Raw genomic sequence first — 23786 nt, forward strand, 5'->3', positions numbered from 1 at the left:
AGGCAGGAAAGGTGAAGAAGGAATGTAAGGGGAAAGCACTAGAGTGGATAAAGACGTCTTCATTGGGAATTTCTCAGGGGTTCTAAAGAGGGACTGATGGACCCACTTTGGGTTTGGGCCCAGTTGTAGGAAGTGACTACTGTTTCAGTGATTCTCTGAGCTGCCTTGCAAGTGAAGAATCTCTACCTTGTAAGGCAAATTGTAAAGGGCCTCTTCCTATTAGTTACACATGGAGTGTTATGTTTTGTAACTCTAAAACATAAAACTAATTCAAAGAAAACACAAAGCTGGGGGAAGAACTTATGTACGTTCTTAGTTTTACTTTTTAAGTGAAGCTCACACGTATGACTTGGCGGTGTAATGATGTATCCTATTTACGTGCATGTAAACTGCAATGTATTATGTAAACAACAAATAATGCTTAATTAAATAATATATTTACAATATTACTCAAATATCACTGAAATATTAAATACACAACATAGCAATGCCATTGTGCATTTCCAATGATCCTGATTTATCTTCATTGAAAGTTCAAAGTAAATATATTATCAAAGTACATATTTGTCACCATATATAATTTTGAAATTCATTTTCTTGGGGGCTTTCTTAACAAATCCAATAACCATAAGGGAATCAATGAAAGACCACACCAACAGTGCGGACCGCCAGTGTGCAAAAGATGACAAACTGTGCAAGTATTAAAGAAGAGAAAAGTAATAATAATAATTAAATAAGCAATAAATATCCAGAACATGAGATGAAGAGTCTTTGAAAGTGAGTCCATAGGTTGTGAGATCATTTCAGTGATGGGGCAAGTGAAGTTGAGTGAAGTTACCCCCTCTACTTCAAGAGCCCGTTGTGCTCAGTAACTTCTCCAAGTTACTATTCTATCTCACAGATAATATCAGATGAATATAAAAACTCTTGGCTAAAATACAAAGCTGTTTATGAATAATTAAATTCTATAAGCCAGATGTCCAAAACTACTTCAGTCACTTATCTTGTTAAATTGTGTACCGTAGTTGAAAATCTCAGGCAGTACTGAACTGGTAAATATTCCAGTTGCACATTTTATAGTATTACTAATTTCAGCTGCAACCAATTGTGTGCTCTATGGTAACAATGAAAAAAAAATTGTTTTCTTCAGGTCACTATCAATCCAGAGTGTTAGCAGAGAGTATGCTCACCACAACTGAGTTTCTGAAGGAAATCAGCTATGAATTGATTACAGGAAAAGTCAATATTTTGGCATCCCATTTTAAAACCTTACCCTTTGGTAAGTGTTTCAATCAGATATATCTTGGGAACACTTTTCTACTTAAAACAGCTGGTAATTGTTCTTCATATTGAGTAGAAGTAATGAATTGTTTAAGTAAAGTTTGAGTAATTTCTGCCAAATTAACGAAGGCATTGTTCTCAGTTAGTATCCAAGCATTCAATCGCTTCTTTGGGATTGGATTTCAGAGTCTGTGAAGGTGAATAAACCACATAAGCTTGTGCATCTACAGAATCTCTTTTATGATCTCTATGTGCTAGTTCTTTTGTATTGCTGTATATAATACTTAATCTGGAACAAGAGGAGTAAAGGAGCCATTTTTGCAGGGTATTTCTCAGGCAATAAGCCATTAGTTTGAAGACCAGACAAGCTGAACTGTGGAAGACTTAGAAATGTGCAAATTACTGGAGAAACATATTAAGAAGTTCAAGGTGCTATTTGAGTTAACTGGCTGCAAATAGAAATTCTGTGCCATCTAGAGTTATTGTTATGTTTTGTAACTCCAAAACATTAAATTAAATCAAAAGTAAACAAGAGAGCGAGGAATGTGGATCTAACTTTATAGTTTACTCTAAGCGAGCAGCGGACGTATCATGTGGTAGTGTCATGATGTATGTAATTCATGTATTTATGCATATACCTCGTAATGAATTATTTAAACAAACAAAAATGTTTAATCAACCAATACACTGTATATACAAGATTACTCAAACATGACTTAAATATGAAACACACAACACTTCTCCCTGCTTAGCTATGAATTCCAACTCAATAGAGAATGCATCAACTATATACACAGTATACTATATAATACAACTACTATATACAGACATCCACAGCATAGTAAACTTTAAATTGTTCCATTCAGGCCTAAAGATTTAGTCGCTGTGGAAGCTTTCTTATTCTTGTAGGATAACGTCTTTCCTGACAAGGGAAATCACTCTGTTTGGCAGGTGAGACTTGTGGCTGGGAAAACAATCTCAGGTTCTGGGTTCTCCTCGATGGTGGTTATAGGACTTGACCCTGAGACTGCAGGAAGTGGTTCTGACAGTGGTAGCCACCTTTCTTCTTCTTCCTTTTTCTTCTTCCAGTTTGAGCATCTTGACCTTGGGAAGGTGCATTTTGTTCACTGGAGTATTCTCTTATTAATCCTTCTATTGCTCCTTTTACAGTCTGATCTCCTCTTGGTTTCCTCATCCACAACATCATCTGATGAATCCTCTGCTTTTGTATCTTCATTGACTCCTTTCATTTTGCCCTTCCATTCATCCAGCTGGGCTTTGGTCTTTGCATGTACTTTAACAAGCAGCTTCTTGTCTCCTACTTGGAAGTTCATTCCATAACCTTAACAAATACAGAGTAAATTCTGTTTCTTTAAACTCAAAAAAGCTGAATGCTTGCAACTTTTCTGAAGCTCCATGAACTCTCTCCCAGCTTGAAACCAAGCCACATTTTGCAAGTAACTGCCTAATTAACATATCAGAAGCTTTCTTAGATAATGTTGCTTACATTGTCGTCAGACCAGTGCTTTGATCATTTTCATGCTTTCTCTGAGCAGCGTTGTCTTCCTTGGTCCAATATGCTTTCCAACCAAAGGCACAGAGGTTGGCACCAACACCTGTTTGCCCTCTGTTAGGCAATGGTTCATGGTGTTTGGCATGGTGAGAGTTATGGCATCATTCAGTACCTTTCTTAATTCACTTTCAGTAGACTTTATAGTAGGGGATATGGTATGCAGATTGTGGATGGATCTCCAATCAAGTTTGTCGTTGTCTCAGTTAGTCACATCCCCGCAATGCTGGTCCTCCTGTTTTTACCACATACAAGCTCAATGTGGCTTGTTTGCTTATTGTATTTCACTGTCACAAATGTCATTTCAACAGGTGTTACCTTTTCTCCAGTATAAGTTCTGAGTTGGATATCTGCAGGCTTCAATTTGGTATGATTGAAATGCCATCCAAACTCATTTTGTGGAATGACTGAAACATCCGAAGCAGTGTCCAATTCCATTTTAATTAATTTGCCATTCACTTCTGGTGTAAGTTATATTACTGGTCAATTGCTAGTTTTCACATTGTAAATCTCAAGGCTACACAGTCATGAGTCACTCTCGTCATTATCAAATTTTTCATCAACACTGTGTAGGTTAGTGCTGTATTTGAAACTGTAACTTGACTTTTTATCTTCTCTGTGCAGTCCATGTTTTTTTATTTGGCTGGCATGCTCTTTGTATGTGTCCTACTTTGTTTCTTCTGCTGCAAGTTTCGCTTTAAATCTGCATTGATCTGGTGCCCCTGCCACAACAGTCACACAATTTGTTCAGCCAGGCTGATTTCTGTTTAGATGTTGCAATCTTGAGCGCTCATTTTTATCCTTGATTGTAGTTCAATTATGTCTCTGCCTGCTGTTCCCATTGATACAGCTATTTCAACTGCTCTTTTAAATGTAAGTTGTGCTTCAGTTAGGAGCCATTTTTGATTGCTTTATTGTAAGATTCCACAAACTAAATAATCTCTAAATGCATCATTAAGACCATTACTGGACTGACAATGCTCGGACAGTTGCTTCAATTCAGCCATATATGCTGAAATGGACTCCCCTTCCTTTTGAGTCTGCTTATGAAACTGAAAGCATTCTGCAAGCAACAATGACTTCAGTTCTAAATGTTCCTCCATTACTTTTACCATATCAGCAAAGCTCTTTTCTGCTGGTTTGGTTGGAACAGTCAAACTTTGAAGCAAACTGTATGCCTTTAAACCCAATGCACGTAGCAAATTGGTACTTGTCTCTCATTGGCTATTTCATTTGCTTCAAAATACTGTTTAATTTGCTTAGTATATAAAATCCAGATATCTGTTATGTATTCTAACATGGCTATCTTTCCAATGTAGCCACCCATTTCTGTTCTTTTTTATGATTATCACCACCCAGTACTCACTCTTTATGAATCTATGAATTCTTCCATTTTCTGACTTTAAAAAAAAACTCGATCATGTCTTACCTCACTTCCCTTCCGAAGAACATGTGCGACACTGCTTTTTAAAAAAATTCAGCAGTCTCTACACATGCTGTGCTGTTATTACTCCATGTTTCTTGCAGTGTTTTTTTAGTTCAAACATCTTGCTGCACTTCAAAACAAGCCAAGACAAGCAGGTTTCAGGTTCATTTAAAAAAAATATTCGTCACGTTTTTGTAACTTCAAAATGTTAAACTAATTCAAAGGAAAACAAGACAACCAGGAATGTGAATCTAACTTCATGTTTTCCTTTAAGTGATGTGTATATATAATATATATACACACAAAATTATTCAAATATTACTTAAATGTTAAATATGCAACATCTATAATTAAAGTTTGGTTAGGTTTTTAAATACAGATGCTTATTTTGGTAAGAATCCGCTTTATCTTTTTACAAATGCATGTTTGCCGAAGAATCTTCTCCAGAAATGAGTCACAATCAACTGTGTTGAGAATTTGACATAAACAGATATATTTAAAAACTTTGCTTAATGCTTTACTTTGAGGTAGTATTACATTAATTAATTTGTGACGGCACCCCAACTTTTTTTTAAAGGTGGGAGTAATATTCTTTGTTTTTATTCAATTTGAACTGGACAAGAAGTTGAGAAGAAATGGCAGTTTTATGATTTTTGCAATATTGGATTCTGGAAGAACAAAGAAGACCCTTTGAAGATGTAGCGTTAATGATTTATTATTTCTGTTGTACTCTTTCTATCCTTGCCCTGACTGGTCATTTGTTTTCTGGAGCCCTCTCTCTGCCTTGTCTTTAATGTGAGAGGAAGATGGGAACAATTCTTATAATGTGATCAGAGAGGCTTGAAAATGTCCCGGCTGTCAGCAGTCAACAAGGCATTGATGGAAATCTGCCAAGAGTTTAATTCAAGATATCAGTCACACGTAGGAGCAAATAAGTTATGCTAAACTTGCTTGTTTTGGCTGAACACAACTTGCTCTGGGCTTATCAGATTTGGCAAGAATATTTTGGATTGAGACTTTAAATGTTAACTGACTCTATGCTGATTATAAAGTGATTTTTAAAATTCACTTATGGTGCGCAGTGGCTGTTGTAACTTGAATTTTTTTTAGGGTAAATTTGCCCCTTTTCCAAAACATCCTTTAAAAATGATTAAAATAACAGCACAGAAATTTTCTTCGAATTTACTTCTGAGCATCTGAGGCAGGGGTTCCTAACCTGGGGTCCACAGACCCCTTCCTTCATGGTATTGTTCCGTGGTATAAAAAAGTTTGGGAACCCCTGATCTGAGGCAAGGAGGATGAAGCTGAATATCCTGCTGGTGTTTAACAATGAGTTTCTTTAACCTGCTCTGGTGGATTTAATGGCACAGCCCCATTTGAGAACTATATGCATTTGTTGGCAATGTTCTATTCATAGAATCAATACAAAAGATATCCATGTTATTTAACACTGGCAGTATATTGCTCAGGGTTCCTAAAAGATTGAGAGTGAGCTATCATTTTTGCTTCATTGGCATGATTTAAATGCAGCAGGATTTAGATTGGGAGCATTTTTTTAAAAGATCAGCACCAATGAAATTCTTTATTTTAATGTTTTAATATATTTTGAAAATTATACCTAAAATCAGATTAAGATTCTCCTCAAAAAAATGTTTTGGAATATTCTTGTTTTGTTTTTCAGTGTTTCAGTTCAATATCTCATCTCAATATTCTAAGGGAATGCAGAATAGTTTTCCTCTGGCATAATGCTGACACCCAGGAATATCTCTGTGGTTCAGAACTGGAAAAATAAGCAGATCATCCTTCCACCAGCTCTCACGCTTGTGCTGTCTTTCCAGTGACTTATTCTTGGTCATCTTTGGTAATATGCCAAATATTGATAGGGAAATTACTCATATTCCCTTGCAGCATGGAAGGAGTCTGTATGTTCATCAAATAATACCAACTGGTGGAGCATTCCATCAATTCTGATCCTCAACTTACTTCCCTGAAACCTATGTCTTCTCACATGCCCATTGACAACTTCACTCCCACCCCCATTCCCCATGTTCCCAAAGGTTAATTTGCAGTGTATCAAGTTATCATGTGAGATGTATACTACTGTGCTTTATACCCAGGCTTGGAGAAATGTTGTCTCTTACATACATTATATTGTTATATACATTACATACATGTATATAGTTAATGACAATAAATGACTTGACTTGAGCAACCTGTCAAAAGTCACTGGAATATGGGAGAAGATCTGGAACACCACACTGTAACAGTGAGAACTTGCAATATGTGCAGTCGCCACTTAGGACTTTAGGCCAAGATGGAACCTGGCCACTGGAGTTGTGCAATAGCACTAACCATTGTACCACAATGCCATCCTATCGTAATGATTTTCAAATAGTGGGATCAGATTCTACAACATGTACATGTCGGATGATAAATATGTAAACAGTCTTTGCCATAGCAATGCAGAATTGGTACGTTTATAAATCCTCAAAGCACTTGGATTAATCCAAGTCTTGTCCAGAAGTAACAATACCACAGAATACCGTGGAAGTGAAATTCTACTCTGCTTGAGGGAGATTATTAAGATCCTCTAGACTTTGGGAACACCAAAAGGCTCAATTCAGAGATATGAGGCTCGCAAAATTCTGTCGCAATAAAGTGGAATAATTTAAGCCTGGGATTTTAGTCAGTCACTGTGGAAATAGCATTGGGACTTTAAGTTTATTGAATAATTTTCAACAGCAAGAAAGTGCCTTTTAGTCATAAAGTTGGAAATAATTTGTCAAATATAAATAATTTAACCAGGAAAATCTTTATTCATTCATCTATAATTATAATGTGGTCTAGATGGTACTGGGTATCTTATGAAGCGTTAGTACTTGTATTGTTTATACTAACACTTTTCCAATATATTTACCTGTTTTTCATTATACTTTCTCTCTTAATGAAATGAGCTCTGTCTTTCTCAGGAGATAATTTGGACAAGTTCCTAGATAAATTTCAGCAAAATAGAAACAATAATGTTGCTATTCCATTCAATGGAAATGTTTCTGAATATATTCCGTCCGATGAGGCTGCAGCAATGATATCAAAGCAAGCTGTTGGTAAGGCATCTAAATCTGTGGTTATTGGTAGATTCTTATTGCATAATGGTGTATAGTATTCACTTAAAGACTTTGGTTATAGCTCGTAAGTGTTCTTCATTAGTTGAGCAAGTTATAACAATTGCTATACAGTTATAACTATTTACAACATGGAGTTTACCAAAGAAAAGACCAGTTTGGCATTACCACAAGCAACTCTGTTAAGTTTTTTTTGTTGAAAATTATTTTGCTGTTAATCTTCAGAAAATTTAATAGTTTGGATTATTTGATTACAAAAATATGAATGCTTATTATTCTTGTTTATATATGAAGAATACATGTAATGAGAACAATTTAATATATGACAGTCCCCAGGTACATGCATGTAGACTGAGTTTATTGCACAGCCTTACGGTATTTTCAAAATTCTAACGTCTGCAATGCTTAAATATGGTGGAGTCATGTTGGTGCCATGATTTCATTGCCCAATGAGATAAAATGTGACCTTTTTGTTATCTCCATTTTTAAAAAAAAGTAAACTTCTTTTCAAGATGTAAAATCATAGACCTTCAGACTGGCTTACTAAGAAAGATCATAGCTTAACGTAGCCAGTTGCAGCAAAATCCAGTGCAGGTAGACAATAAAGATGCAAGGACCATTACGTGGTAGATTGAGAGGTCAGCAGTTCATCTTTATTCTACAAGAGGTCTGCTCAAGAGTCTTATACCAATGGGATAAACTAGAATACTTGGTTTTATTCAATTGATAATCAAATTTTTTATTTCGAGTAGGAACAATGTACACAGTGTGAGCAAGATGATTGAAGTATACCTTAAAGATGAACAAATCTGGGGATATTATTGAAAAGAATAACTGTATGGAATGCTACATTTCACTATCAATTACTGATGTGCAAAGGTTATAAGATTTGATTAGATTGGTGGGATTTTAGCAGTAGGATTTTCTTTGATCATATTTCGCAGATTCATATACTGAAGTGTTCCAGATCCATTCGCCTCAACTCACTGTTGCTCGTAAGCTGTTGTCTCAAGTTTGTGCTATAGCAGACTCTGGAATGCAAAACCTAGATCTGGGGCGCTTTGCAAAAGTGGACTTCACCATTTTAGTTCCTCCATCAGAAGTTCTTTTCCGCCAGACTTTGCAACATATTCAACATTCAGGTAGGCAAATAAAACAGCTACTCAATTTATCAGAAATGTGCATAGTAAATGGTGTGCAAAAAGTCTTTTTTTTTTAAAGAAACTTTACTTAATCTTATGTAATAGTTACTAGTAATTGCTTATATTAAAGTTGTTTGATTATTTAGAAATAAAGAACTGGGTTATTTGATTTCTGTCACAAAGGGAACTCAAACAAATGTGGATTCAACTAATTTCATTGACAGACCTGATAATATGTAAATGGAAATCTGCCATTTTTCTACCAATTTTTCCATAAAGCAGTTCACCAGAAGAATCTTGCATTAATTTTGTTGGAGGCTACGACTGCAGTATTATGACATATATCTTGCTTTGTCTTACTTCCATTGGGGACCACCTCAGGCATACTGTATGTTCGAGAGGGTATGATGGAGGATCTGTTTCATCCTACAACAAAGCTCACTGGCTACAGAAAACACAAGCCTATAAAAATATAAATTAATTATATTGTTTTTGCTCAGTTTGTAAAACTGAGATTGGAGCCCTGTGGATTGGATGACCGAATCTACAAGGCAAATAACCTGTGACACAATAATGGATAAATAAACTTATTGTAATATTACTGGAATGTTACTTTGAAAAATAAATAAAAGTAAGACAATTAAGAGTATGCTCCAGAGAAATCATTATTTTGCCATTTTTCAAAGATATTTATTGCTTCAATGATGCTTACCAAATGTGTCAGGCACAGAAAAATTGCATTTACAACATATTAATAGTACACTTTGATTTTTTTATGCAGGAGTTCTTGTAGATCTGGGTCTTGAGGAAAATAATATAGCTGATCAAAGGGCTGAGAAATATATTATCCAGCTAGACCATGACTTTCAGAACAAGTTTGAGGCTTTCATGAAAAAGGTCAAACAGAATCCATACACACTCTTTGTTCTTATTCATGACAACTCCCATGTTGATCTTACTAGGTAAGCTTATATTTCATTTTTGCAATCTTATTTCCATTTTCTCCTCTTTGCATCTCATGTGATTTCAGAATTTTTAGTCACTGTTGATATGACATTGTGGCTAGTAATTTAGCTTTGATGAAGTATAATTGCTGCCATTTGATGTTATGTATTCCCTCTTACCTAATAACCTTTCTTGTGCTCCACACTTGATGCTGAGACATAGACCTACCTGGATGAACAAGGAAGTGGTTTTATCTTAACTGTCTTCATAGCTTTGTGCTTCATTGAACTATTTGTTGTTTCCCCTCAGAAATGGTTTAATATCCTGTGCCCCAGAGAGACCATGTGAATTGCTAACACTTGACCTGTGAATTTGGATTATTCCAAGTGATAAAAATTAATAAAGTTGTGATAAACTGTTTACCAATATCTTTTATAAACCTATCGATTCCTAAGGCTATCTTGACTATACCTCTTTCCCGACCCTCCTCCCCGTCATCTCCTGTAAAAATGCTATTCCCTTTTCTCAATTCCTTCATCACCACCACCTCTGATCCCAGGATGAGGCTTTCCTTTGCAGGACAACAGAGATGTTCTCCTCATTCAAAGAACAGGATTTCACTTCCTCCACAGTTGACGCTGTTCTCACCTGCATCTCCATTTCCCAGACATCTATGCAAAGTCTGCAATCTCCAAAGGGAGCCTTCCACTAATCACATCTTTACCTCCTCCCCACTCTCTGCTTTCCACTGGGATTACTTCCACTGTGATTCCCTTCTCTGTTCATCCCTCCCCACTCATCTCTCACCTGGCACATAACCCTACAAGTGACAGAAATGCTATACCTGCCCATTCACCTCCTCCCTTACTTTCTTCATGGCCCCAGACAGTCCTTTCAGGTGTGGCAACATTTCACCTGCAAATATGTTGAGGTTGTCTATTGTTTCTGGTGCTCCCGATGCAGCCTCCTCTACATTGGTGTGACCCGATGTAAACTGCGGGACCTGTTTTTCAAGCAATTCCGCTCCATGCACCAGAAGTGAAATTTCAAGTTAACCATTTAAATTCCTATTGCCATTCCCGTTCCAACAAGTCGGTCCATGGCCTCCTCTTTTGCCGCGATGGGGCCGCTTTAAGGTTGGAGGAGCAGCACTTATATTCTGTCTAGCTAGCCTTCAGCCTGTTGGCATGAACATCGATTTCTCTTTCCAGTGCTTTTTTTAACCACCTCCCTTCCCCATTCTGGCCTCTTACTGTTACATCTCACCCTCCTATCGCCTCCCTTTGATGCCGCTCCTCCTTCCCTTTCTCCCATGGTCCACTCTCCTCTCCTGTCTGATTCCTCCTCTCCAGCCCTTTGCCTTTCCCACCCACCTGGCCTCACATATCACCTTCTAGCTAGTCCTCCTTCCCCTCCCCCTCCCCCTCCCCCCACCATTTTATTCTGGCATCTCCCCTCTTACTTCCCAGTCCTGACGAAGGGCCTTGCCCAAAACATTGACTCTTTATTCATTTCCATAGGTGCTGCCTGACCTGAGTTCCTCCAGCATTTCAAAGATTCATTTAATGTCAGAGAAATGTATACAATATACATCCTGAAATGCTTTAAAAGGGAGGGAAAACCCCCCAAAAAAACAAAATATATCAGGGATGGGGTAAGAAGGGGAGGAGGGGGCAGACAGAGAAAGAAAAAAAAGGGATGGGGGAGAAAAACAAAAAAAACCTAAATATATCAGGGTACCCCATCCTGCTAGGTTTTCCCAGGAATTGGAAGCATGGCAATCATAGTGAAGATTAAATCACATGCTGCAAATGTCAATAAAATAATCCAGTTGGCATCCCTGGATCTACTGTCACTGATACTGGGCCAGTTTTGAGAATTTTTCATTGTTAACCTGACCTCACCCCAAATGAGAACAAAAAGCATCTGTCTCATTTGCTCCTTTCAGCTAAAGAACTACTATTTATAGCAGTTTTTATCCACCTGTCATTTTGGGAAGACATAAATATAATTGCAAAACTGTCAGCAGTGTTTCAATGTGCTACCCATTTACAGCTTGTTTTGTTGAAGAAAGCCCAAGAGAGTTAGTTTAAGCATTCTCCCTATTATCTGTTTTGACATCTGTATTATTCACCATTTCCACTGTTCATTATCAACACTGAAAGCACTAAAAAGTTCTTTTATTTTGATAATTAAATGAAGCATATTTTAAAATTGTTTATTTTGATTTAGTGATAGCCCTCTTGTTCCCTGAGTCAGGCAGTGTTGGGTTCAATCACTAATTCAAAGTGTCCATTCTAACCTGGACTGCTTTCCTTTCAGATGTGCCATCTTTTGAATCAGGTGTTAAACCCAGTTTTCCTGCTCTCTTATGTGGGCATGAAGCATTCCTTGGCACAATTCAGAGATTCAATGGGGACTCACACAGTGCTTTATCTGCTTTTTGACTAACATCAATATTTGATTATATATTTCATTTTTGATTATGGACCTAACTCATTGAAATTGGCTACTGTCTGCCTGCATTACTAGATTTTAAAGGAACTCTATATATGTTAGTGAAGTATTTTGAAATGTTCTGTAATTTCTGAAATATGCAATAAGTTTGTGAGTATGCAAGTATACCCTGAAGAAAATGAATCTCAGGATTGTATATGGTGACATATACGTACTTTGAGAATAAATTTACTTTGAACCATGAATTATTTTATTCCATCTTTGCTGTAAATGAAGTATTTTGAGTTTTAATATAACCTTATTTTTCCTCAGTCTTGTTTCAGGTTCCACAACTCATTGGGAATCCAGCCAGAGTCTGTCAGATAAGTTTATTAATTCACGTGAGGCACTTGAGGCTTGCAACTTACTTATGTTGCAGGTCAGCTCCTTCCCTTTCACTCTACAGACACAACAGTCCCGTGTTTGCTCATACAATGAGGTACACTGGATACTCTCCAGCAACCCTGTAAGTTTAGGTTAAGTACTTATTTTCCAAGAATTTTTGTGGTATTTGAATGTGCATTTGCTGTTTGAGAAGTAGTGTAACTTTGCTGTACAAATATGTTTAGGTCAAATCAATGCAGAGATGAAAATATTGGCAAAGAAATTAGATTGAATTTGCAGTCAGTGGAAAGAATCAGATTTCAAATTCACATAAGGTTTAGGGATTGTTTAGTTTTTGAATTGTATACTTCAAAGCAGTCACTATTTATAAAATATAAGAGTAGATTTTTGACTCTTAACAAGTAGCAATGATGTTTCCAAAGTTAATCACCTTCATAAGCAGAATTATGGAAATTCTCCCAATCTCCCACCATAAATGTAAAACTATGAATGGTGAAATAACAAAGCAGTGGAAGAACAGAAATAAGGTCTGTCTTTGTAATCTTGAAAATTTTTAGATGTTGTTGGTGACATCAGTTACACATATTTAAAATTTTAATATTTTACAACTCTTTGGCTGAGTCTGAGAGAGAAATATTATCTTGTTTATTTTTGTATTGTACGTGAGCCTTTAAGATAGATTACTAGAAATTTTAATTGGTTTAATATAGTTTGTTCTCGCTGTGCAACAAGACTTCATTAAAATTCTACATCTGCCAGTAACAATTTTATAGTAATGTGCAAAAACAACAAATCTACAGTAGATGTTATTGAAAACTGTGGCTGCCAGGAGCTCAGAAGTGCTCTAAGAAATTATGCCCAGCACCCTTAAGGAAATGATTCTTTCACATAATTTCCTATTTTATCACTGATTTCCATCACTTTTTTTCACTGTTTCAGCCGACCAAGTGTATCTCAAGAGGCTAATTGATTAATATAGGTAAAGATGAAGCCAGGCTGTGATACGGTGCAGGTCAGGCAGTTTCTGTGGAGTGAGTGACAGTTAACATTTCAGGATAATGGCCTTTTATCAGAACTGCAGAAGTAGAACCTGTTTTCTCACCTTTCCCAGTCTGGTGAAGGGTCACTTACTTGAAAAATTGACGGTTTCTCCCTTCATAGACAGTCCCTGACCTTCTGAATATTTCCAGAATATTCTGTTTTTATTTCAGATTTCTAGCATCAGCAGTTTTTTTTTGCTTTTGTAGGATTTATTTGTTTACTATTGAGTAGATTGTTGTATGTAAACACATAATTCTGCCTTGGACTGCTCAACAGATCGTCATCCAATTTTTATCAGTTAGTCATGCTTGGTTATGTTTCAATTATTTTCCAAACTTCCTTTTGTGCCAGTGACCACACATACAATCTCTGCAAAACATGGTCAGCACTGCTTCAGCATGACGAAGGAACAGCTGACCACTTCCTCATATCATATTGTTTATTTCCTAAATTTAACTGCTTACCTTCCAACAAGTCTTGCCAACTTTCTGCAACCAAGAACACTATTAAAATCAGTCAGGCAGTAAACCTCAAGTTCATTTCAGTAACATTCTCTTAGGTTAATGTAATTTATGTTGTCAGTGTCAGATTACGCGAGATTCTGTTTTTGTTTCTGGTCTGTGACATTCTGTTTCTGTGAAATTGTCAGGGTGTGTGCGCATGCAAGAGAGCCAGAGTGAGAAAACAAGTGGAGGCTGTCTTTAATTCATAAAATGTTTCAAATCCTCTTTTGGGTTGACAGTGTTTCCAACACTTACCCTTCATTTGTGAAGCTTGGGAATTTCAGTGGATTTTTTTGATACATTTTTCATGCAAGTGGGGCAGTTGTTCACCTTGCATTCTGCAGTGTCAAAAGCTTCCTTTAGATTGTAATTTTTATAATTTCAATAACTCCATTAACATTTGAGACTGTTTCCTCACGGTAATTCTATTGTGTTATCCCCTTATGTCAGGAGGAGCTCAGCAATGAGGAGATGGTGTACTTTGGTTTGTCCGATTATAGGAAGTCTTTACAATGGGGTATTACAAGTCCAATCCTAAGATGTGATGAGGCTTTTGAAAGAATGGTGAATACTTTGATGGAAAGGTAAATAATGATTTTTTTTCTAGTGTTTCTTCATAATAAATTAATCTGCATCCTTTACGCTTGATGAAGATACGCATATATGGTAGCCAGATCATATGGCACTGGATGAGCTTTCATGGAAAGTGCTAAAATTATATTTAATAAGTCTGATAGTTTGTGGGCTAGTGCATGGCAAAATCATCTATCCATCATTCCTGGCTGTAACGGTTCATTGAATCATAGAGGTTAACACAAACAAACAAATAATTTTCCCACGGTATACACACTTTTTTGCCCAACTACACTAATCCCATTTGTCTGCATTAGGACTGTATCTTTAGAACATAAGACATAGGAGCAGAATTAGGCCATTTGGCCCATTGATTCTACTCCACCATTTCATCATAGTGGATTGATTTCCCTCTCAGCCCCATCTCCTGCCTTCTCCCCATGACCATTCACACTCTGACGAATCAAGAACCTATTAACTTCTGCCTTAAATAAACCCAATAACTTGGCCTCCAAAGCTGCCTGTAGCAATGAATTCCACAGATTCACTACACTCTGGCTAAAGAAATTCCTCCTCATCTCAGTTCTAAATGGATGTCCCTCTATTCTGATGCTGTGCCCTCTAGTCCTAGACTCATTCATCATACTTTTCACATCCACTTTATTGAGACTTTTCAACATTTGATAGGTTTCAGTGAGATCCCCTCTCAATCTTCTGAATTCCAGTGAGTACAGGCCCAGAGTCATCTGTTACGTACCCCGTAACTGGGTCACTTACCAGCAAAGATAGAGAGGTCCGTTGAAGTCTGATGGTACTATTTTTAAAAGTCTTTATTTATAAAGGGGCACAAAACTAAGGTTAATACAAACATTCAGATAACATACGTCGTCAGTACTCGATCTAAAGTGCGTGTATAGTAATAATCATCAATAAGAAATCGCTCTATCATTTGTTTAGGGGTAAAAATATTGTCCGATGGAAATATAAAAGTCTCTCAAGTTCATGCAGGCTTTAGTCTTTGGGGACCGCTGGGTTTTCACTTGTTGGAGAGAGAGAGATTTGTGAGAAGAGAAACTTGCCCGGGTCTTTTGATGAGGCCGATCCGATGTGTTGGGGGAGTTGGTTCCCCGTTGTTAGTTCAAGAAAATCGTCTCTGTGGTATCAGCCACCGGCTCCCAGGCGAGGGAACCGAACACACGTGACTTTCTTCCAATGGCTTCCCGCTATTACGGGATCGCTAGCATTTCTTCTGGTGCGTCTGAGGGGCCGTCTCTACAGCCCCTCTTTTATCTGGACTCACGGGGTCTCAGATGTCAATCAGGTTGGGATGATGCAATCTCTCCCTGTCACCCAGCCCACGTTGCCCTGAGGGCTTGCACGTAGCCCAGTCCCCAATCCACAAAGGTGTCTCCAAGAGACAATGGCCGTTATCCATGGCTTTGTCTTGCTGAGAGGCCAGGACACATTCCAAAACCTTGAAGATTCTCTCTCATTTCCTGGGTCCAAGACCCGAATTAATAGCGATCTTGCGATTCTCAAGAAGGAGGGGGCTGCGATCATAACACATCAAACACTCAAATGATAAATGATAAACCTTTCAATCCTGGAATCATTTTCATGAACATCCTTTGAATGCTCTTCAATGTCAGCACATTCTTTCTTAGATAAGGGACCCAAAACTACTCACAATACTCCAAGTGAGGCCTCACCAGTGCCTTATAAAGTCTCAGCATTACATCCTTGCTTTTATATTCTAGTCCTCTTGAAACAAATGCTAACATCCTCACCACTGAATCAACCTGCAAATTAACTTTTAGAGAATCTGGCACAAGGATATTTGAATTTTCTCTCTATTTAGAAAATAATCTATGCTTTTATTTCTTGTATCCAAGTGCATTACCGTACATTATATTCCATCTGCCACTTCTTTGCCCATTCTCCGAAACCATGTCCTTCTGCAGCCTCTCTACTTCCTCAACACTACCTGCCCCTCCACCTATCTTTGTATCATCCTTAAACACATCACTTGTGTCATCCAAGGCATTGACATAAAAATTGAAAAGAATCTATATCAACACAGACCTCTTTGAAATACCACTAGTCACTGGCAGCAAACCAGAAAAGGCTCCCTTTATTTCCACTGTTTGCCTCTTGCCAATCAGCTAATGCTCTATCCATTCTTGTACCTTTCCTATAATACCATAGGCTCTTAACTTGTTAAGCAGCCTCACGTGGGCCTTGTGAAAATCCAAGTACACAACCTAAACTGATTCTCCTTTGTCTATCCTGCCTATTATTTATTCAAAGAATTCCAACAGATTTGTCAGGCAAGATTTTCTCTTAAGGAAATGATGCTGTCAATGGCTTTCTTTACCATGTGCATCCAAGTACACTGAGACTTCATCCTTAGTAATCAACACCAACATTTTTCCAACGATTGAGGTCAGACTAACTAGCCTATAATTTCCTTTCTTCTGCCTCCCTCCTTTCTTGAAGAGCAGAGTGACATTTGCAATTTTCCAGTCCTCCGTAACCGTGCCCGTTCTTGAAAGACCAATACTAATGCCTCCACAATCTCTTCAACTACCAGAACCCTGGGGTGAAAACCATCTGGTTCAGGTGATTTATCTACCTTCAGACTTTCCAGCTTCCCAAGCTCCTCCTCCCTAGTAATGCCAACTTCACTCACTTCTGCCCCTGCCACTCTCGCACTTCCAGCATACTGCTAGTGTCTTGCACAGTGAAGGCACTATGTCTTGTCTAATTATGTGTTTGCCTAAGTGCCTGTTAAGCATAATTATTATATCTGATTCTATCACCCCTTCTGGCAATTCAATTCAGACATCAACCAGCCTGTGGGTTTAAAAAAAAAGCTTACCTCTCAGGTCCCTTTTAAAACTCTTACCTCTCACCTTAAACTTATTTCCTCTTGTTTTAGATACCCCTATCAGCCCTATCATTGTCTTTCATCATTTTTCATACTTCTATCAGGTCACTGTTTTCCCTTTGTCACTGAACGGAAAACAAGCCCAGCTCACCTCTCCAGAACCAAAGTTTGCCATTCCGGATAACAACTTGGTGAATCTCCTCTGCACTCTCTCCTGTGTGGCTATTGCATTGTTATTATGTCAGCCATGTGTTATGTAGTTAAATCAAAATTTTTACAGGGTATTTGGAGTGGGCAATAAATTTTATCTTGTTTACAAAAAGCATTTGATTAAATAATGGTTTGGCGCTTGCTTAGCAATACCATTGTATTTCAGGCATAAATATGGTCCGGCTGAACTTACACAGAATTGAGAATTGTGGTTCTGAAAAACATCCTTTATCACGTTATCTTGTTGCTATCTTGTCCTTTATCTATATGCATAGACACAGTCACAATTAACCTTGCATAAACTGATGATCACCTAGGTAACTGCGATCCCTGCCCTCATGTTTGTTTCTTGAGGCTCAAGTACTACAACTAGCATTTCAAAGCACTGGAAAGAAACAAAGATTACTTTTTGTGAAATCCTTCAAATTCCAGGCAAGATAAGCAAACTGACATCTCTAATTACCCACAGTTGATTCTTCTGCACAGGGCACTAAGTTCATGTGAATGATACCCAACTCCCAAAATAGGAGCTCTGCTCTTGAATTTCATCCCAGCAGGAGATTACCAGATGGATAGAGGAAACAATGAAAGAATGTTCCTAAAGTCTCCCCATCATGGCTTGCCCAATGAGAAGAATGGACTCTTGTGTTGTTAAAATTCGGTAATGATATGAAATTGGAATGCACTCGAGGAATCTGATGACATTGATGAGAATTCTGAATGTGCCTCTGCAGGTATCCCCGATTGCACAGTATGGTGATCCGATGCTACCTGCTAATTCAGCAGTATTCTGAAGCCATGATGGCTGTAACATCAATGAATTTGCTGAGAGAACACACTACACCTGAGACTCTGAGTATTATGGATGACTTGATCAGTTGTCCAGGGAAGGATGAACTCGGCCGTGGACATATGCTTTTGATAAGAGTCCCATCAGTGCAGCTGGCAATGCTTGCCAAGGAGCGACTTCAGGATGTTCGAGACAAGCTCGGCCTGCGGTATCGCTTTGAAGTACTTCTGGGCAACCCTGCTGGGGAACTCAGTGTTGCCAAGCACTTTGTTACACGAATGAAGGTAGGAACATCTCTTTAATTTTGAATGAGGAAAGGAGACAAACTTTATAGACCACAGAAATCTTGATAGGGCACAATTGCAGTCATCAGGATGAACTGCAATGTAAAAGGTGGACAAGATCGAAAAGGATGAATACAGACTGAAGGTCACAAGCAGGACAAAATCTCCAGATGCTTGAAATCTGAGCAACATTCACAAAATGCTGGAGGAACTCAGTGGGACAGGCATCATCTTTGGAAAAAAGTACAGACTGCAGGTGTTCTATTTGAATGCGTGTGGTATACAGAATAAAGTAGATGAACTTGCAGCACAGTTGCAGATTGGCAGGTATGATGTTGAAGGCATCACTGAATCATGGCTGAAAGATTATAGCTGGGAGTTTAATGTCCAAAATTACACATTGCATCAAAAGAATAGGCAGGAAGGCAGAAGAGGTGGCATTGCTCTGTTGGTAAAAAATGAAATCAAATCATTAGACATAGGGTTGGAAGGTGTTGAACCATTGTAGATAGAGCTAAGGAACCGCAAGGGAAAAAAGACCCTGATGGCAGTTGTATACAGATCCCCAAAGAGTAGTAAGGGTGTGGCCTACAAATTACAATGGCAGATAGAAAATGCAACTCAAAAGGGTAATGTTACAATAATCATGGGGAACTTCAACATGCAGGTAGATTGGGAAAATCATGCTGGTTCTGGATTACAGGAGGGAGAATATCTAACGTGCTAACAAGATAGTTTCCTGGAGCAGCTCATGATTGAGCTCACTAAAGGATCAGCTATTCTGGATTGGGTGTTGAGTGTTGAATTAGAATTGACTAGAGAGCTTAAGGTGAAAGGACATTAATGGGAAAGTGATCATAATATGATCAAATTCACCCTGAAATTTGAGAAGTCAGATATTAAAGTCAGATTTAAATTTAAATTAAATTTAAAGTCAGATATATCAGTATTACAGTGATGTAAAGGGAATTACAGAGGCTTGAGAGAGGAGTTGGCCAGAATTGATTGGTAAAGGACACTGGCAGAAATGTTGGCAGAGCATCAATGGCTGGAATTTCCAGAAGCAATTTGGAAGGCATAGGATAGATACATCCCAAAGAGGAAGAAGATTCTAAAGGCTAAATGGCAGAATTCTCTTGGCTAACAAGAGAATTCAAAACCAACATAAAAGCCAAAGAGAGGGCATATAATAGAGCAAAAATTAGTGGATTTAGAAGATTGAGAAGTTTTTAAAAACCAACAGAAGACAACTAAAAAGTTATTAGGAAGTAATGGCAGATAGAATAGTTTCAAGAAGTGTATGGTCATGCACTTTGGTAGAAGAAGTGAAGGGGTTGACTATTTTAAAAATGGAGAGAAAATACAAAAAACTGAGGTGCGAAGAGACTTATGAGTCCCTATATGGGATTCCTTAAAGGTGAATTTGCAGGCTGAGCCTGTGGTGAGGAAGGCAAATGCAATGTTAGAATTCATTTCCAGTGGACTAGACTACAAAAGTAAGGATGTAATGTTGAGACTTTATAAAGCACTGGTTACCTTCCTAATGTCTGCACAAATTCACTCTTGTTTGAATCTTATATATATAGTCAAATTAATTTTATATTTCATGAATTGCCTGCTCGGAATCAGCAGGTTCTCCAAATTATTGTTATTAACTGTGCAGGCAATCATTTGCATTTTGTTTTTGATTCAGCCTGTTCATGCAAGTCAGAAGAAATAGTGAAATGACAGTAGATAATTTGGCTTATTATTTGTTTATTATTATTGTCACATGTACTGAGGTACAGTGAAAAACTTGTCTTGCATACCTTCATACATAGCAATTCATTACAACAGTGCATTGAGTCTGGACAAGGTTAAAGAATAATAGAGTGCAGAAGAAAGTTCAGAATAAATGAAATAAATAAGTTCAGTGCTCTACCACATGGATCTTACAGGTTGGGTGCTTTTAATTGTTAAGCTAATTAATTACGATAGCATAATCTTTTAACTCCAGAAATGGGCTACTTGTCCCAAATGTTACAAGGTTTTGTTTGTGTTGCATACAAATAATCTTCCACCAGTCCTAAGTAACTCCATCAGCATGCCTTTCTTTTCTATTCTCCTTTAAATCTTTGCGTAGTTGTTTTTATCTCATTATGGTAGTTAATTTTTGGGTTTAGAAATTTCTCCTAAATTCCCTATTGCTTTGATTTGTAGGGATGGAGAGGATGTGAGCAGGACAATTGGAACCCACTTACGTATCAGGATCTGGAAGGTCTCCCATGTATTGTAATTTTAACTGGTAAAGATCCACTTGGGGAATCATTTCCACGGTAAGTAATTTTTAAAAAGCTGATAACATCATAGTATTTAAAATAGGGTGCACTTTCCTATATTATGCTCTGGATGAGGTGGTTTAAAACAAGCTTATTTCAATTTCTTTGTTTAGGACTATAAAAGCCATTTTTTATAAACCCTCAAAATGCATATTTTATTGATGTGAATTTGATTTTAACAGCATGGAACTTTAAGTATTTGTTTGGTTATTTGCAGCATTTTTCAATTTTTATATTAAGGTCCATGAAGTACTGTGATCTTAGGCTAATTGACTCCAGCTACCTTACACGAACAACTCTAGAGCAAGAGATAGGCCTTGCTTGTGGCTATGTTTCTAAAAGTGCTGTCAGAGAAACTATGGCGATTTTTCAACGAACAGAAAAAGATCAAGAGAAAGTTTTCATCGATGAGAATGAATCTGATGAATTGCAGATTGATTTAGAGAGACCACAAAGCAACAGCAGTACAGTCACTGGAACCTCAGGTTAGTGATCTTTTCCTGTGTATTCACCAGGTTTGGTCAAATATATGGGATTTTGTTAATATTTTACCTCTTTCAGTCAGTTATATGCTTCCATTAGTCAACCTCTATCCTAAAGCTGTTCTGTTCCATAGAAAAGAAAAAGTAGAAATGTTTGTGAAGAAAAAAAGAACTTAGAGTCAAAAGAACCAAAAAAATAGTTAGAAGGGATAGGAGAGGCATTAGTTGGAGAGAGTGAAAGACAAATTCAACTCTAGAGATAGTGAGCCAGCAGACTGCTAATCAGCCATGTTCTTTTCTTAATCCTCTTTTGAAATGGTTCCTTCATTTTGGAGCTTCATTCAATCAGCATTGAAAGTTGGAGTCTAAGTAAGAACAGGGGATATAACCAGAGGAACAGAGAATTTAAAGTGGGAGCATTGTAAGGATGGAGAAGGCCACAAAGAAGAAGGTGAATCTTAAAAGAATTTGAATGTCAGAATCAGAATAAGGGTTATTATCACCAGCATGTGATGTGAAATTTGTTAACTTAGCAGCAGCAGTTCAATGCAATACATAATATGGAAGAAAAAAAATAAGTAATTAAGTAAATCTTATTCAATATACTTTATACAGTATACATATATTGAATAGATTAAAAATCATGCAAAAAAACAGATATACTATACATTTTTTTAAAAAGTGAGGTAGTGTCTGAGAATTCAATGTCCATTAAGGAATCGGATGGCAGAGGGGAAGAAGCTGTTCCTGAATCACTGAGTGTGTGCCTTCAGGCTTCTGTATCTCCTACCTGATGGTAACAGTGAGAAAAGGGCATGCCCTGGGTGCTGGAGGTCCTTAATAATTGCCACTGCCTTTATGAGACATCGCTCCTTGAAGATGTCCTGGGTACTTTGTAGGCTAGTACCCAAGATGGAGCCGACTAAATTTACAACCCTCTGCAGCTTCTTTCAGTCCTGTGCAGTAGCACCCCCCCCCCCATACCAGTCAGTGATGCAGCCTGTCAGAATGCTCTACACAGTACATCTATAGAGTTTTTGAGTGTATTTGTTGACATACCAAATCTCTTAAAACTCCTAATGAATTATAGCACTACTTTATAACTGCATCGATATGTTGGGACCAGGTTAGGTCCTCAGAGATCTTGACACCCAGGAACTTGAAACTGCTCACTCTCTCCACTTCTGATCCCTCTAAGAGGATTGGTATGTGTTCATTCATCTTATCCTTCTGGAAGTTCACAATCAGCTCTTTCATCTTACTGACATTGACTGCCAGGTTGCTGCTGTGACGCCACTCCACTAGTTGGCATATCTCACTCCTGTATGCCCTCTAATCATCACCTGAGATTCTATCAACAATGGTTGTATCATCAGCAAATTTATAGATGGTATTTAAACTATGCCTAGCCACACGGTCATGTGTATATAAAGAGTAGAGCAGTGGGCTAAGCACACACCCCTGAGGTGCGCCAGTGTTGATTGTCAGTGAGGGGGAGATGTTATCACCAATCTGCACAGATTGTGGTCTTCCGGTTAGAAAATCAAGGATACAATTGCAGAGAGAGGTACAGAAGCACAGCTTCTGCAATTTCTCAATCAGGGTTGTGGGAATGATGGTATTAAATGCTGAGCTATAGTTGACGAACAGCATCCTGACATAGGTGTTGTCCAGGTGGTCTAAAGCCGTGTGGAGAGCCATTGAATTTGCATCTGCCATTGACCTATTGTGGCGATAGGCAAATTGCAATGAGTCCAAGTCCTTGCTGAGGTAGGAGTTCATCTAGTCATGACCAACTGCTCAAATCATTTCATCACTGTAGATGTGACTGCTACCAGGCACTAGTCATTAAGGTAACTCACATTATTCTTCTTAGGCACTGGTATAATAGTTGCCTTTTTGAAGCAAATGGGAACTTCTGACCCTAGCAGTGAGAGGTTGAAAATGTCCTTGAATACTAGTTGGTTGGCACAGGTTTTCAGAGCCTTACCAGGTACTCCATGGGGACCTTCCACCTTGTGAGGGTTCTCTCTCTGAGACAGAGATCACAGGGTCATCAGGTGCAGCAGGGATCTTCACAGCTGTAGTTATATTCTCCCTTTCAAAGCGGCATAAAAGGCGTTGAGTTCATCTAGTAGTGAAGCATCGCTGCCATTCATACGATTGGGTTTCACTTTGTAGGAAGTAGTATCTTGCTAGCCCTGCCAGAGTTGTCATGCATGCGATGTTGCCTCCAATCTCATTCGACATTGTCTCTTTGTCCTTGAAATAGCCCTCTGCAAATCATACCCGGTTTTCTGGTACAGGCCTGGGTCGCCAGACTTGAATGCCACGGATCTAACCTTCAACAGATGACGTACCTTGTGGTTCA

At 38.0% G+C, this 23786-nt stretch overlaps 1 protein-coding gene across 1 annotated transcript in view; it reads left to right on the forward strand.

Moving 5' to 3' along the window:
* greb1l (GREB1 like retinoic acid receptor coactivator) overlaps window positions 1-23786 on the forward strand; it is a 244989-nt gene that overhangs the window by 178086 nt on the left and 43117 nt on the right. Inside the window, exons 14-22 of the mRNA XM_073043512.1 lie at window positions 1151-1279; window positions 7247-7381; window positions 8344-8541; window positions 9323-9503; window positions 12256-12448; window positions 14322-14455; window positions 18276-18615; window positions 20815-20930; window positions 21174-21418. Of these exons, the coding sequence (XP_072899613.1) occupies window positions 1151-1279; window positions 7247-7381; window positions 8344-8541; window positions 9323-9503; window positions 12256-12448; window positions 14322-14455; window positions 18276-18615; window positions 20815-20930; window positions 21174-21418 (1671 nt within the window). The remainder of the gene's footprint in view (window positions 1-1150; window positions 1280-7246; window positions 7382-8343; window positions 8542-9322; window positions 9504-12255; window positions 12449-14321; window positions 14456-18275; window positions 18616-20814; window positions 20931-21173; window positions 21419-23786) is intronic.

The sequence above is a fragment of the Hemitrygon akajei genome, chromosome 1, assembly GCF_048418815.1.
Source record: "Hemitrygon akajei chromosome 1, sHemAka1.3, whole genome shotgun sequence".
NCBI classification, from domain to species: Eukaryota; Metazoa; Chordata; class Chondrichthyes; order Myliobatiformes; family Dasyatidae; genus Hemitrygon; species Hemitrygon akajei.